The 16,437-nt window shown below is 42.7% G+C and overlaps 1 protein-coding gene across 3 annotated transcripts in view; it reads left to right on the forward strand.

The window, feature by feature from the left end:
- Positions 1-16,437, forward strand: part of TAF1B (TATA-box binding protein associated factor, RNA polymerase I subunit B) — a 1,822,186-nt gene that overhangs the window by 857,686 nt on the left and 948,063 nt on the right. For all 3 annotated transcript variants that reach the window (XM_044079209.1, XM_044079201.1, XM_044079215.1), the window contains one exon: positions 13,259-13,436. In XM_044079209.1, coding sequence (XP_043935144.1) covers positions 13,259-13,436 — 178 coding nt within the window. The remainder of the gene's footprint in view (positions 1-13,258; positions 13,437-16,437) is intronic.

The raw sequence follows: 16,437 nt of genomic DNA on the forward strand, positions 1-16,437 counted from the left end.
GCTAATTACCTAATCTCTCCTTTACCATCCCTCAGTAAATCAGTGATGGATATCATTTTAGAAGCATGGAGGCCTAGTACTACAAAATCTCATGCTGCAAAATGGAAAAGATTCTGTGCCTGGTAGCAGTCTCGGGATGAGCACAGCAGCACCCAATTTACCTTAGATACTACAATGCTTGACTGAGATGCTTCATTAGGGCTTGTCCTTTTCCTCTATCAAAATTCATGCCTCAGCCATTTCAGCTCATTATAACACAGAGCCTCCTTTCTTCTCTCACCCACTGCTCAAGCAGTTCTTTAGAGGGGCCAAAAATTTAAGGCCACCCAGGAGAACTCCAACTCCAGCCTGGGACCTTAACTTTGTCTTGGAGAAACTCACTCTTCCTCCTTTCGAGCCAGCTGCTACTGCAGATTTAAAATTCCTTTCTTGGAAAACAGCTTTCATTTTAGCAATCACTTCAGCAAGAAGGGTATCTGAATTACAGGCCCTTATGGCAGTGGAGCCTTTCATCATCTTTCATGCGGACAGGGTGTCCCTCAGAACCAATCCCTCCTTCATGCCCAAGGTGGTATCCAGTGTGGCTCTTAATCAGTCCATTCATTTGCCTACCTTCTTTCCTAACCCACAGAACAAAGAGGAACAGATACTGCACTCCTTAGATGTACACAGACAACTTAGCTTCTACTTGGACAGGACTAAACCTCAAAGGAAATCTGAATAACTGCTGGTGGCATTTGCTGCAGGGACAGAAGGGAATGCTATTTCAAAGCAAACCATTTCAAAATGAATAGGCAACTGCATTTGTTTCTGCTGTAAGCACCATGGAAAACCTATCCCACAGGGCATCAGACCGCATTCAACCAGGGCTGCATCTACCTCTGCAGCCTTTCTCAGAGGCTTCCCTACCAAGGACATCCTAGAAGCTGCTACCTGGAGTGCTGTACATACTTTCACCAAGCATTATCATTTGCCAATTTTCTCTAAATCCAGAGCTGGCTTTGCCACTGCAGTCTTGCAGGGCCTTATAACTGGTCCTAATTCTATTTAAATTCCTCCTCTCAACCTTAGCTTTGGGAATCTACCCAAATGGTAATGACTGCAGTAGTGAAACACAAAGAACATAGTACAGTTGTGTACACTTACCATAAATGTAGATGTTCAAGTGTATTCACTGTTGCAGTCCTGGTTACCCTCCCTCCAGCCCCCTTTCTTCTTTTGGCTATACCTCTACTTTCCCCTACTATGCTCAAAAGCTTTTTGGTGTATTTGCTTTTTTTGTTGGAGGTATATCATTGTATTTATAGATTTAATTGCTTCCCATGAGGGGGCCACCTGACATCTGGGGCAAGAAAAACTGATGTAATGGTGTCGGCTGCATGTTTTATACCCCCTGATGACCTGACATCATGGAAGAAAGGACAGCAACCGACGCAGGACCCAAGACATTGTTAATCAGGCCGACTGAGGGCTACTGCAAGCAGCTAACCCAAATGTAATGACTGCAACAGTGAATACATTTGAACATCTTCATTTATGGTAAGTGTACACATCTGTACTTTACCCTCCTACCAGACTGGGTCAGGAGATGTTTGCATCTACTACTCTTCCTTTATCAGTTCCTCCTCTAACTCTTTTTAAGGTCTTGGAGCCCTTGGATCTGAGTCACCCAGGTATGTTGGCTTCTGATCGGAGGATACCTTTACCCACAGATCTGAGCTCTTCAGTTCAGTTAGATCAGGATAGCTCTCCAAGTCAATTCTGCCCTTTCAGGTCTGAGGTACTACAATCAACTCCAAGGTTTACGGAGCCATCTGTACACCTCACAGCCTCGGTAGTGGTCAGTTTGGCTCCCACTTTGGACTGTCTTTGGGACAGGGTGGGATTGTGGATTCTTCTGTCTCTGATCCGGGATTTATCCCTCCCTGGGGTGGTCTGCCTTTGCGGTCTTGGAGAGAGTCCTGTCTGCATTTTTGACTCAGAGGGTGCCTTCTCCCTCGGATCCTCTATGTACATCTGTCCCATCTCTGCATCTGGAGTCTTAACTATTCTCTCCACAGAGCCAGCCAGTACTGAAACCCCAAGTTTCCCATCAGGGTATCCCCAATTCTTCTGAAACCTCCCCAGAATACTCCACTGAGGAGATCCCTAAGAAGAGAACATGTAAGAGGAAACATTTAGATTCTCCCAAATCTGTCACCGAAGGATAAATATTGATGAAGATAAAGGGTCCCCACGGTCACTTCCTGATGACGTCTCGTTCAGAGACATCCTAGAAATCCTGAAGCAGAGAGGTGGCTGGAAGTCCAGCAGTCCATCGGAAGAATCTGTACTCCTGAAGGCAATCAGTATTGCCCCATCTACCTCCTGGATGACCCTGCCTGCCAATGAGCTCATTAACTTGGCCTCACTGCAGGCATGGAAGAATCCAGACACCATTGAGCTAATTCCCAGGAAGCCCTATAAAATTATGACAGCTCCAGAGGATAAACAGTTTTGGTCCAAGAATGCGCTTGTTGATGCCATGGTCATGGCAGTGGCCACTAAGAAATAACTCGTGGAAGAAAGTTCCTCTGTTCATCTCCCCAACAGAGTCTCGGGCAGTAGATAAATTCGGGAAGCATGTCTATCTTCAGTGACCTTCGCCTTAAGGTCACTGAACTATTTGGCACATTTCACAAGGCTACAGAGGAATCTGATTAAGGAGCTATCAGACACCCTCTCAGGATCCGTTTCTGAAGAGGCAAAAGCATCCGTCACCTCTCAGTTGGCTACCCTACAATCAATATCCAGTTTCTCCTTGAGACCCATTTCTAATGTCACAAAAGGAACCTCAAGGGCAGCGGGTTCAGGTGTTGCCATTAGGAGACATGCCTGGATGCTGTTATATGATTTTGCAGAGCCCTTTAAGTCTTCATTCGTCAGTGCTCCTTTTGATAGCACGTCTTTTTTTAGCCCCAAAGTAAAAGACACATTGTCCAGGTGTGAAGGATGGAACAAGACCCTTTCTGCTGTGGGTGTTCATTTTTCCACCCCCCCCTCCCCCAGCCCCCAAAGATCCTTTTCAAGGAATAATCAAAGCGGTAGGAAAATGTGGTTCAGAAAATCCCAATGATCTTTCCGGAACACACTGGGAGGAAGTTCCCCCCGGGGGCAGAGAGGGGTACTGAAATGGAAGACACTGCTCTTGTGGCAGAGGTTGCCTGCAGAACCAAGGGTCCAGAGATTCGTTCTTTGGTAAACCTTTACAACACTCCTGAAAGGAGGCCTGATTGTCCCCCTCTGGAGGCAATCGGGGGTCGTTTGTCACTGCACCAGAGAGCCTGGCTAGAAATAACAGTAGATACTTGGGTGCAGAAAATCATCTCCAGAAGTTATATGATACCATTTTCCCTTTATTCACCCAATTCAAAAAAATTCCCCAGTGTTCCACCTAGTCATAGGGAAAAAGCAGCAATTCATATTCAAATGCTGTTGGAAAAAAATCATCCAAGAGGTACTCCCAGACCGGATGGAATCTGTAACTTACTCAAGATTCGTTAGTGCCAATGAAAACAGGGGACTGGATACCAATTTTGGATTTCAGCATCTTAAACAAATCCATTTGAAAGACCAAGTTCCGGATGGTCATGGTTCAGTCCATTCTTCCTTTTTTGGAGAAAGGCAGTTGGATGTGTTCAGTAGATCTTCAGGATGCATACTATCATATAAAGATGAACAGGAAATCCAGAAGATTTGTACACTTCAGGCTGGGAGCCAGTCACCATCAGTTCAGAGTTCTACTTTTTGGTCTCACCACAGCCCCCAAGGTGTTCACCAAATGCATGACCATAGTAGCAGCTCACTTGAGACTACAAGGATTCTGAGTGTTTTCATACTTAGACAACTGGCTCATTTCCTCCCTGACAGGCATCAGCTCATTGTGGTAAGACAAAAAGTGATCCAGACATGTGCTCTACTAGGAGTCACAATAAACTACCAAAGATCTCATCTGCAAACATGTCAAAGTCTAGAGTTCGTAGGAGCACTGTTCGATACAAAATCAACTATAGCCTCACTTCCCCTCTCCAGAGTTCAAACAATAAGATTGCAAGTGAGAAAGATAGTTTGCCGTACCATAATCCCAGCCCACTTTATCCTTAAGGCCTTGGGATCAGTGGCGGCAGAAATAACATTATTACCCTTAGCCAGATACCACATGAGAATTCTTCAAGGGATGCTGGCCTTGCAATGGTTAATACTTCATCTTCCTTTATCTGCTCCAGTAAGAATCACCAGTATATGTGAAAGGGATCTACTGTGGTGTATTCAGTCAGAAGAGGTTCTGCTAGGATGTTTATTCACCCCATCTCAGCCCAAGGCCGTTGTGTCCACAGATGCTTCCCAGCTGGCATGGGGGGGATCATTACCTGGGAAAGACTGTCCGAGGCACTTGTTCTCCCAAAGAGGGCAGTTTGCTTATCAATGTCCTAGAGTTGAGAGCAGTGCTTGTAGTGTTGCAGGCTTTTCAGAATGCTCTCCCTTCAGGAACAATTGCTGTTCAGACAGACAACATGTCAGTGGTTTGGTACATCAGCAAACAAGGGGGAACAAGATCTTACCCCCTGTGTCGAGAAACACGCAGGATTTGGCAATGGGCTTTCTCTTCCAACCAGTTTCCTATTACAACACATATTCCAGGGAAGTCCAAAGTATTAGCAGACAAACTGAGCAGGTACATTCTTCTACCTCATGAGTGGTCCCTCAACACAGACGTAGCAGACCTGATTTTCCGACAGTGGGGACAGCCTTGCTGCAATCTCTTTGCATCTCCCCTAAACAACAAGTGCAGCAGCTACTTTGCCCTAATCACCACATGGGGAGTCACCGAGGGTTGTTCTTCTTTAAGATTGGCTCCCCAAGTCTAATTTATGCTTATCCCCGAATTCCTTTGATTCTAAAGTTCCTACAGAAAGCTGCCAGGTTGAAGAGCGAGGTCATCCTAATTGCACCCTATTGGCTTTGACAGATTTGGTTTCCCTTCCCATGGCCTCAACTAGTTCATCAGCCCTGGAATCTGGACCCAGATCTGCTGTCTCACCCAACAGGCATGATTCATCCAAACCTTCCTAATCTCATTCTCAAGCGGATGGCTTGGTTTCTCCATTTCCAGTAACAGACAAGACCGCCTATGCTGTTGTCTCCTGTTCACCACATTTTGTTATCTTCCCTTAAACCATCAGCAAGGAAGCTTTATGGCTGTAAATGGAAGAGATTTGTACACTTGGCTGAACGTCATATTGACCCCTTTTCTTCCCCGTTTCATAGCATTCTCAACTTCTTGACAGTACTTTTAGTAAAGGAGCCAGTGCTTCACCGGTTAAAGTTCAGTTGACAGCAATTTCTAATTTCCATAGTGGATTTGATGTTTCACTTGCGTTTCATAAACTGCAAAACCTTTTTGTGGGGCACACTACTTTTGAAACCTCCATTTAAAGATCCTACCTCTCCATGAGATCTTAATCTGGTACCCTTTGAATGTTGGCCATTACTTTTATCAGTCGGATTTCAGAAATTCGGGCCTTGTCTGTGAAGTCTCCATATTTAATTTTTCATAAAGATAGAGTTACAGTATGAACTAATGCATAATTTTTGCCCAGAATAGTATCAGAGTCCTATATTAACCAGTCTATCAGTTTACCGGTTTTCTTTACAAATTATTCAAACAAAGGCTAACACTTCCTTCATTTATTGGATGTTCACAGGCAGCTACACTTCTGTCTACATAGAACAAAGGACATCAGAACTACAGATCAGTTATTTATTTCATTTGCAGATGTGAAACTGGATAAACCAGTGTCCAACGTCACCCTAGCCAGATGGCTTACAAGTTGCATCACTTTTATTTACAAAAAATGGATATCCCTTTACCAAGACAGATGTGTACTCATTCAACCAGGTTTGTAGCAACTTCCTCTGTTTTTCATTCAAGAGCTTCCATGGATGAAATATGTGCAGCAGCAACTTGGGCTTCCCTCATACGTTTATCACTCATTTCAAATTGGATTTGATATCAAGAAAACAGAGCACCATTTGGCTAAATGGTGCTTAGGAATATCCTTCCTTGAGTCCACCCTGGGATTTAGGTTGGTGGGGACACTGTGTCCCATCAGTTAAGGACAGAATGAAAATGGACATCATCAGATAAAGAAGTTATGCACTTACCATAACACCCCCTCTGTATTATCCATTTTCATCCTTCCTCAACTCCCCACCCACCAACCCTCATCATTTTGTTTTTTTCTGGACTAGTAAGTGGATATGAACTTTTTTATATACTCCAAGTATTATAAAGCTCCAGGTATGGCCTTGTCTAGCCTTTTTTTTCCTGTGTTTACTTTTGTCTATTCGTATAAGAAAATTTTCTTTATGCTATAGCCAGCAAACAAGATCTGAGGTAGACGCTCGAGAGTTCTAAGCTGCCACAACCTTTTGCAACAGCCAAGTTGCATCTGACAGATCAGATCCAAACCCCTCAGTTGAGGAAGAACTAAAATGAACAACACAGCTGGAATGTTATGGTAAATACATAACTTTTTTTTTTTGTGCAGGCTGTAGGTTAATAAGATTTTACAAGTGTCTGGTAAAAAAATGACTTCTGAATAATTGGAAAGTTCTTGTGGAATAAAATAAAACCTTTTAAACTGTAAAGCATTATTATAGCTTTTTAATGCCACTTATCTGACTGCTTATTATGCCTTGTCTAGAATCTTGGAGTTTTAGTTTAGATTTATGAAAGAAGCCGTTACGTTCAACTGCTTTGTAGATACAGTTGCCCCTAAAATTTATGAAGGAGAATTTGAAACCTCTCTGAAATTAATATGCACAATAGGTATTGGTAAAAGAATGTTGTTTTGTGTACTTTGTTCTGCGGCTGCTGTCTGCTGTGTTATTCATTTTATTTAAATTTCAATTAAAATGTTCAAAACCAGACACACTAAATCTGAATTAGTTAACAATTTAGGGATAGTCTGATTTGCCTCTATCACAAGTAAGTTTTGCTTGCAAAAAAAAGTAAAAAATAATTAGTGCTCTTGATATATTTAAAGATGTTCTTCGTGTTTCACTGTTGCAGTCATTACTCTTGGGTTATCCTGGCTGGCAGGCTACCCGCAGTCGGCCTGAATTCCAAAGTCCTGGTCCGGCGTCGGTTGCTGTCGCCTCTTCTCTGACGTCAGTGCGCCAGGGGTATAAAAGAAACAGCCGACGCCATTTTCTTCAGTCTTTTTTGCCGCATGGTGGCGAAGCAAACGCAGTTCGCAAGTGCCGGTTGACCGACTCCTGAGATTTTCAAATCCGAATTTCAGAACTGAAGTCTTCATTAAAGCTAAGTACCCCGTTTGGGGAAACTTTTTTCTTGCTCCAGACAGATGTCAGAAAAAGTTAACAATTGTATTTCTTGTGGGAAGCAAATACCTCATAAGGATTTTCACTCTTAGTGTATTCCTTGCCTAGGCCCTGATCACAACATTGCTAGCTGTCAGTTTTGTGCTAGATTTAACCAACGCACTATTAAGCGTCGGTTCGATTTTGCATTTCATTACTTTGGCCGAAGATTTAATTATATAATGCCGTCGGAACAGCCGACGACCGGAGTTTACAAAAAATGCAAGGACAAGGAAAAGGATAGGCATCCGAGTTCCAAAACCGACGAGGAGGCCTCCGTTAGGCCAGTCGCTGGTTCACAGTGAGTCGCTTTCGCAGCCCCTGGTGCCTGCTACCTCAGAGCCACAGGCTGCTTCCGACTCCCACGTGGAGCCGACTGGGCCTTTGGATACTCAAAGTACTGGACACTCTGAAATCATTCCCTCAGATGGGTCCAGAGCCGCTGAGCAGGCATCGGCTTCTGAGGGTGTCTTCAGACCTACACAGTTATATGTTAAACGATCTTCAGCTTCAAAGACTAAAGCAGCTCTAAAGACAAAGAAACAAGTACAGCATTCTCCTACTCAGACTTCCATGCCTAAAAAACATGTGCTTAAAATGGCCGAAGACCTAATTACTTTGATCAGGGGTTCCCATCCCCCTCCTGATAAGAGGCCTAGACAAGAGACAGAATATGATTCTTCTGATCAGGTTTCTATTTCCTCTGATTCCTCTCTGAACAGGATTATTCTATGCCTCCCTAGACAAGAGACAGAATATGATTCTTCTGATCAGGTTTCTATTTCCTCTGATTCCTCTTCTGAACAGGATTATTCTATGCCTCCCTATGAGGACTCTGATGCTAAAGAATCCATTCCTTCAGCCTCTCCTCCTGTGGATTATTCTTTTGGGGAAATCCTGCATACCATGAGGGAGCATTTCCACTGGGAGAGCCAAGATTACTCTGAATCTAAGAAAAGGCTCAGAGACTTTCTGCTACTTCCTCATTACAGATCCCTTGCTATTCCACCTGTTCTAGACATTGTAGATGATGTATTTTCAGAGTCCGGCCTGTCCCCTGACTCTTTACCCCCTGCACCTGCTAAGCCAGACAGATACTACAGGGTCCCGGATTTTCATAAATTCCTATATAAAAACCCCGCTGCTGATCCAGAAACTATATCTCAGGGTCCCAAAGGGGTCAAAGCTTCCACTGCAAAAAACCCTGTCCCCTCTGATAGGGATTCTAGGGCACTGGACAGATGGGGGGAAAAAAATTTACACTTCTGCTGCCTTGGCTGTAAGGGCTTTAAATTGTCAGTTTCATATGCTTAAATATCAACAATACTTAATGTCACTGCTTAAACAGAAAATGTTGACAAATACTGAAGGTTCAGAGAACAAGGAAATGCAGGATTTATTGCATGCAGCTGAACAAGAGGGAAAGCATACTTTGCAATGTGGTTATGATTCACTGGAGGCCTCTTGCAGGGCCGCTGTTACAGGTTCTGTTATTAGAAGGCATGCTTAGTTAAAGGAACAGAATCTGCCTGATCATGTTAAAGCAAAATTATTAGATGCCCCATTACAGCATGATACTTTGTTTGGTGCTAAAGCAGAAGAGGTGTTGAAGAAAATGAAGGATAAAGCGAAATCTATGCAGACAGTTAAGGATTTCTTACAGGTGGATTTCTTACAGGTACAGCCACCCAGATTTAGCAGGAGCTGGCCTTCTAAAAATTGGTCCTTTCCAGTGTCAGACAGACAGACCACAAAGAGGCAGATACAGACGTCCCAGAGGCAGATCTCAGCCTCAAGGCTCATACAGGCCTAAACAATGGGGTGCTCCTACCTCCAAAAGCAGAGAAGACAAATCACAACCTTATAGGAAACAGTCCCAATGACTTTCCTCTGCCAGATCCATGCACTTTTCTTTTGACAGCTCCCTTAGGAGGAAAACTAGCACTTTTTTCATCAAATTGGCAAATGGTTACCCAAGACAAATGGGTCTTGAACATAGTGTCTCAAGGCTACAGGTTCCATTTTCACACCCTACCAAGGGCAAAAGGTATGCCAGACCTGCCACACAATCAATGGGCAGAGGCACAAAAGCAAATTACAGCCCTCATGGACATGAGGGCCATTCAACAAGTACCACAACAAGAGCAGGGGCAAGGATTTTACTCCAGACTTTTCTTAGTGCCCAGAAAGGACAAAACCTGGAGACCAATACTGGACCTGTCTATACTAAACACGTTTCTGGAGGTTCCAAAATTCAAGATGTTGACTTTACAGCAGCTACTGCCCATGCTGGGCAAAAAGGCTTGGCTCGTAACTTTGGACCTAAAAGAGGCATACCTGCATGTCCCAATCAGACAATCTTGCAGAAGATACCTCAGATTCATAGCTGGCTCACTGCACTATCAATTCTCTGCACTGCTCTTTGACTTATCTACTGCGCCCAGGGTCTTCACAAAATGCCTGGCACCAGTAATTGCATTTTGCAGACAAAGAGGAATTCAAATATATCCCTACTTGGACGACTGCCTTATTCAAGCAGAGAACAAAGACACTCTTCTAAAGCATCTGGCGTTTGTAAAAAGATTACTAATTTACCTAGGGTACACAGTAAATGAAAAGAAATCAAAACTAGTACCCTCTCAAGGGGTGCAAGCTTAAATACAACTGCCCAGATGGCTTATCTCATGCCAGTCAAACAAAAGCAACTGACTTCTTACTTCAAAAAATTACAGAGGCAACAAAGCCCCAGTTATCTGCAAGGAAAATCCTGCAAGGTTTCATGGCATCCTGCATTCTACTAATTCCATATGCCAGACTGCATATGAAGAAACTACAATGGTAACTATAAAAAGTGTTTGGACTCAGCATTGCCACAGCCTGGAGACAGTAATTATCCTCATTCCCTGCCTGCAACAGGAGTTTCGATGGTGGGCACAGGCCTGTCACCACAACAAGGGTCTGCCATTCACTTTACCCACAGCCAGATAGACACTGACAACGGATGCATCAGATTATGCCTGTGGGGCCCATATGGCAGGAACATGTATTCAGGGCACATGGCCTGCAAGCCAGCTGCATCTTCACATCAATCAAAAAGAGATGCTAGCTGTTCAGAATGCCCTGACAGCTTTCAAGGATCAACTTCATCCAGGACACAGCTACTGATAAAGACAGACAATACTACGGTCATGTGGTACATAAACAAGCAGGGAGGTACACATTCCTACCCCCTCTGCAGACAAGCAATGACCTAATGGGACACAGCATTGACTTATCAAGTTCACCTGCAAGCACAATTCCTGCCAGGAAAAACAATTACTCTGGCAGACGAACTAAGCAGAAACCTCATGGATCCCCACGAATGGAAACTGGATCCACAAGTCTTCAGCATGATAACAAGGAAATGGGGATGCCCAGACATAGATCTATTTGCCTCCCGTCACAACTGCCAATTACAGAGATTTTGCACAAGGATTTATCACAAACAAGCATGGAGAGTGGATGCCCTATCCTTCAGCTGGAAAAATCTAACAATATATGCCTTTCCAACAAAGCCTCTCCTTCCCAGGGTACTTACTCCTAAAGGTCAGACAAGAGAAGCCAAAAATTATATTGATTGCACCAGACTTGGCCACACCAGCACTGGTACCCAATCTTAACGAGCTTGCCTCAAGGTCCAGCATGGGTATTGCCTCAAACTTCTCACTTGCTGACCCAACAAAACAATCAAATCTTACACAGCCAACTCAGGACCTTAAATCTTGCAGCATGGCGGATAATGTAGCCATTCAGAACACTCCTCTTACAAAAGCTGTTATGGATGTTGTCTTGGAGGCGAGGAGGCCCAGTACCAGAAAATCTTATGCAGAAAAATGGAAGAGATTCTGTGCTTGGAACCAGGAACAAGGCATTGACACGTATGTACCAAATATCCCTCAGATTTTACAATACCTAACTGAGATGCTGGACAAAGGTCTTTCCTTTTCATCAGTTAAGATTCATGCCTCTGCCATTTCAGCCCATTACAATATGGAACCACCTATCTTTTCTCATCCTTTAATAAGGCAGTACCTCAGAGGGGCCAAACATCAGGCCTCCAAGGAGAGCACCAATTCCGGCATGGGTCCTCAATTATGTCTTGGAAAAACTCACACTGCCTCCTTTTCAGCCAGCCTCAACAGCGGATATAAAATTCTTATCCTGGAAAACAGCTCTGCTCCTAGCAATAACCTCTACAAGACGAGTCTTTGAGTTACAAGCACTCATGGCTGTGGAACATTTTATCATTTTTCATCCAGACAGGGTTTCTCTGAGGACAAACCCAACATTTATGCCTAAGGTGGTGTCCAGTGTGGCCCTCAACCAAACCATTCACTTTGCCTACCTTTTATCTGAACCCACAGAACAAGGGTGAGAAAATTCTGCATTCTTTGGACATGCACAGGCAGCTACGCTTCTACTTGGACAGAACTAAAGCTTTCAGAAAGACTGAACAACTTTTAGTGTCATATGCTGCAGGATCACAAGGAAAGGCAATCTCAAAACAGACTATTTCTAAATGGATAGGCCATTGCATCAGTTTCTGCTATTCTCAGCATGGCAAATCAGTGCCTAAGGGCATTAGGCCTCATTGTACCAGAGCAGCAGCCACTTCAGCAGCCTTCCTCAGAGGAGTACCAACCAAAAACATCTTAGAGGCTGCGACTTGGAGTTCAGTGCACACTTTTACAAAGCGCTACCACTTACCTCTTTACTCTAAATCCAGAGCAGACTTTGCCACTGCAGTTCTGCAGGGCCTCATAGCCTCTCCTAATCCTATTTAGCCCAGCCACCCATCCTCAGCTTTGGGATTCAACCCAAGAGTAATGACTGCAACAGTGAAACATGATGAACATAGTACAGTTGTGTACCTACCATAAATGTAGATGTTTGAGTCTATTCACTGTTGCAGTCCAGGTTACCCTCCCACCACCCCCCTTTCTTTTGCTGGGGTTTATCTGTACTTCTCTATTCTATACAACCTATGTGGTGTATTTGCTTGTAGTTGAAAGAAATGTTTCTTTACTGCATGTATGTTTATTGGCATAATATATTTAGCCTACCCTTTTGGGGGCACCTGACATCTGGGGCAAGAAAAACTGAAGAAAATGGCGTCTGCTGCATCTTTTATACCCCTGGCGCACTGACGTCAGGGAAGAGGCGACAGCAACCAACACCGGATCAGGACTTTGGAATTCTGGCCAACTGCGGGTAGCCTGCCAGCAGGATAACCCAAGAGTAATGACTGCAACAGTGAATACACTTGAACATCTACATTTATGGTAGGTACACAACTGTACTTTTCTGGCTTTTCTTTTTTGCCATTTGTTAACACAGCATTGTTGGGTAATTGAGCTGGTTAATAGGCCACCTTTTCAGCTATGATCTGGACCACAAAACTAAGGGTAAATATACAGACAACCCAGTGTGGTCAGCCAGTCAGCTTGTTATTAGGGGATAGAAGTAATCAGAAGTAACCCATGCATGCATGATGGAAAGATATGTAAGTGGCAAGTGACTGGGGATTATCAGTCAGACTCACTGAAGTTGTATATATGCATGCATGTGGGCACACGTTTCATTTCCAAGCACTGATCCCACAGAATGAGATGCATATTGTGAGTGTAAGTCCATAGCTATATTATTTTCCTGAGACAGATATTTTTTTTGCATGAGAGCTCATGGCACAGCAGTAATATAATTTGCTTATTCTATAACCAGTTTAGGTAGTGATTTATTTGGTGCATAAGCTTTTTTATTCACTTTATTTAATTTAATACTGTTTTTTTGACAGATGAAATTCACACTTGGACAAGCAAGATGTCACAACTGGCTGGACTTCAGGACATGACATTTTTGACATATGACCCTATGGCTCGGGCAGCTAGGGTTATCAACTATGATGTGCTGGCAGTAGCTTTAATAGTCGTCGTGCTCAAATTGTTTTTTGTTTTGGATGACAAGTCTGAATGGTAACTATCTGTGATTAAAGAACTCTTAAATACTTGTGAACCATTTTTATGTCAGAGGTGCCATTATGTATTCAAGTGCCTGCTTTAAGGGTTAGCTAAAGATTTGGTCTAGTTAAGAGGTGTGGCATGAGAGTTAAGGATTTACTAGTAAATGGGCTAATAATGCAGTTTGTTTGCTTTACAAATTTAGGATGGTGTTCATAAAGTTGATACAGTGTGCAAATTCAGTGCTGGATTGCAGTCCAAGAAAGTTTGTTTCTCATTGGGTAAGCTTGGCACTCCTTGTGCTACTCTACTTCTGGGGTGCAGTTCAGAAAGCTTTGTATTTGCTGCACAAACTTATTATATACTGTGCCTAATTCTAGTACTACTTTGTAGTCTAAAAAAATTTGATGTATAGTGTTCAACTGCAGTAGACACTTTTATGCATCTTCCCTTATCAGCAGGGCAGTAGAAAATTGCTGAAAATGTTGTCAAAAAAAGTAAAAATACATTTTACAGAAAGTTATAAAAAAATGTTGGTTCCATTTTCAAATTCTGCAACCCCTAAATAGTTTTGTATAAAGTGCTGCAGTTTATTAGACAGCTGCATAGATGCATCCAGTTTGAATTTTTTAAATGTGTTGCAAACTGACCTTTACATAGTACATCTTCAGGGCCTCTGAACATCAGTGTTGAGCAGTGCAACACAGCATTATTAGTAATTTGTTCAGGTATTCACATCTGGAATAGATTGTAGCAGTAATGAAGAACTCTGGCCTGCAGTAGTGTGAAAAAGTCATGTCAGACAAACCCCAGCAAACAAAAAAAAAAAAAAATCAATAGCCGTAAGAGATCCATCACTTGAAACACTAACATAAAACATTTCTGTGGCTGTGCTAATTTGCAGAACGAGTTGATTTTGCCTCATTTTGCCTTGGCCCACACAAAATAATTGATTTTTTGGTAAGCCACTGAAAATTACATTTGGTCAATGTTGGGCATTAGAATAAATAACTTCATAGTTCAGAAAATTTGAATTGATGCAAAACCTGTTGTATTGACTTTTAACTTTTGTGATTTTTGCCTCCTATTTTGCCCTGTCCCTCATGAATTTTTTTTTGGTAAATAACAAACAGGCTTTCGGTCATTCAGTAATGAAAGATGTTAGAGTTTTATACTACTTAGTGTTTAAGTGCATACTGCTGATCAGACTGAGTTTGCAAGTGGATTTAAAAAAAGCTTCACAAGTATTATATTGGTGTTGATAGTGACATAGGAAATACTGGGATCTTCATTCGTTAACACACACATGGTCCAATGTTCTTCAATAAAACCCAGATTGTAATGGAAACCTAATAATTTTCTGTGCCTGTTTTGCATACAACTTAATTGATCAGTTAGTGAATTGCTGGTGTGCCTTCAGTGCACAGTCTGCATGCTCTTCTGTGCCTATTTTTTTCACTGGTTGCTGTGGTTCCTTCTCACACCTCAAAGCATGCTCTAAGCGAATTGGCAGTTTTCCATATTGCTTGTAGTTGCAAATGTTATGTATGTGTCCAGTGATAAACCAGCATCCCATCCATAATTAATGTCTCTGCACTTGCAGTTACTGAAGGCCAGAATAGGCACCTGTTTCCCTTTGTGCCTTAATCACAAAAAAGCAAGTATAAGAGAAATTCAGTTCCAAACTGCGTGTTTATAGGTTGGTACTAGGCTATCGGCCCTAGGGCCTATACAAGCCTAGCTATAAAAATTCCCTGGATATTTCTTCCCAGGACCCTTGTCTAGCAGGGCGACTGACGTGATCCCAGGGTGAATTTCCTATCTTCTATCCAATTGTCAAGGTTCCATTTGAAGAAGGCCAAGGAGACGCTCTGCTTGACATGTATGGGCAGTCTGTTCCAGAGTATGGGGAGTCCCTGGGTCAGGAACCTATCCCTCCAGCATGTTTTATTCATTGTAATGGCAAGGTTTAGATCCCTGGAGCATGTGGCTCTGAGCCATTGGGATTTCTTTAAGTGGAGCATGTTCAACAGCTCAGGGTTTGACATGGCCTTGTATGTTAAGCAGAGATTGCCTTTGAGTAGACGATATGCCACAGAGTATAGCTGGAGTTTTTTTAGATGGTAAGCATAGGACATCTGCTTTAGACCTGTGATTCTTTTAGTGAGGTATTTCTGCGGTCTTTCCAGCTGTTGCAGATGTCTTGTGAGGTACATACCAAACGGGGCGTTGTACTCTATAATGAGTCTAATGAGGGATGAGTACAATGGGACAATGCCCTCCTTTTTTCTGAATGAAAAGCCCTTAGTAATGAGGTGTGCCACATAGAAGTATTTCCTGACTGTTGTGGCGATGTGGTTATCGAAGGTGAGACCACTGTCCACCTGTGTCCCTAAGTCTCTCATCACACTTTCTGTGTTTAGTGTACTGCCACCTATGTGGTAATTCATGGGTACATGTTTTTTTCCCAATGGGGATAACTATACATTTCTTGGCATTAAGCTTGAGCCCATGGCTCTGGCACCAAGCATCTGTTTCTGTAAGGCCCTTTTGTAGAATATTCACATCATTTGGGAATTCAGTAATGGCTCCCAGTTTACAGTCATCTGCAAATTTGGTTAGCCAGAGTCCTTTAGTGTTGGCCTGTGTGATTATATGAACTAAAAACCTAGTGTGCATGACTGAATGGCTAAAATAGTAAAAAAAAAAAAGGGGGGGGGGCACGCACACACAACTTGGTTAAAATGGTCATTTATAAAGGGAATAATGTGTGTTTCTCTATGATAATTAATGTGATTGAAACACTGTATGCAGCAGCCATTTAATCTTACTTATTTAAATTAAAATTCTTCTAAAGATCAAGCATTTCTTGAGGGGAAACTGTCCCATCTGTAAATCACAAAACATTGTGGTTACTATATCAAGAAAGTAAGTGGGGGATATGTTTACCTCTTCTATTGTTTGTCAGTGGAAAGTTCTTAGTCACTGTTTTAACTGAGAATTTATGTAACCAAGA

The sequence above is a fragment of the Protopterus annectens genome, chromosome 1.part1, assembly GCF_019279795.1.
Source record: "Protopterus annectens isolate FY-2018-M chromosome 1.part1, PAN1.0, whole genome shotgun sequence".
In the NCBI taxonomy this organism is placed as follows: Eukaryota; Metazoa; Chordata; order Ceratodontiformes; family Protopteridae; genus Protopterus; species Protopterus annectens.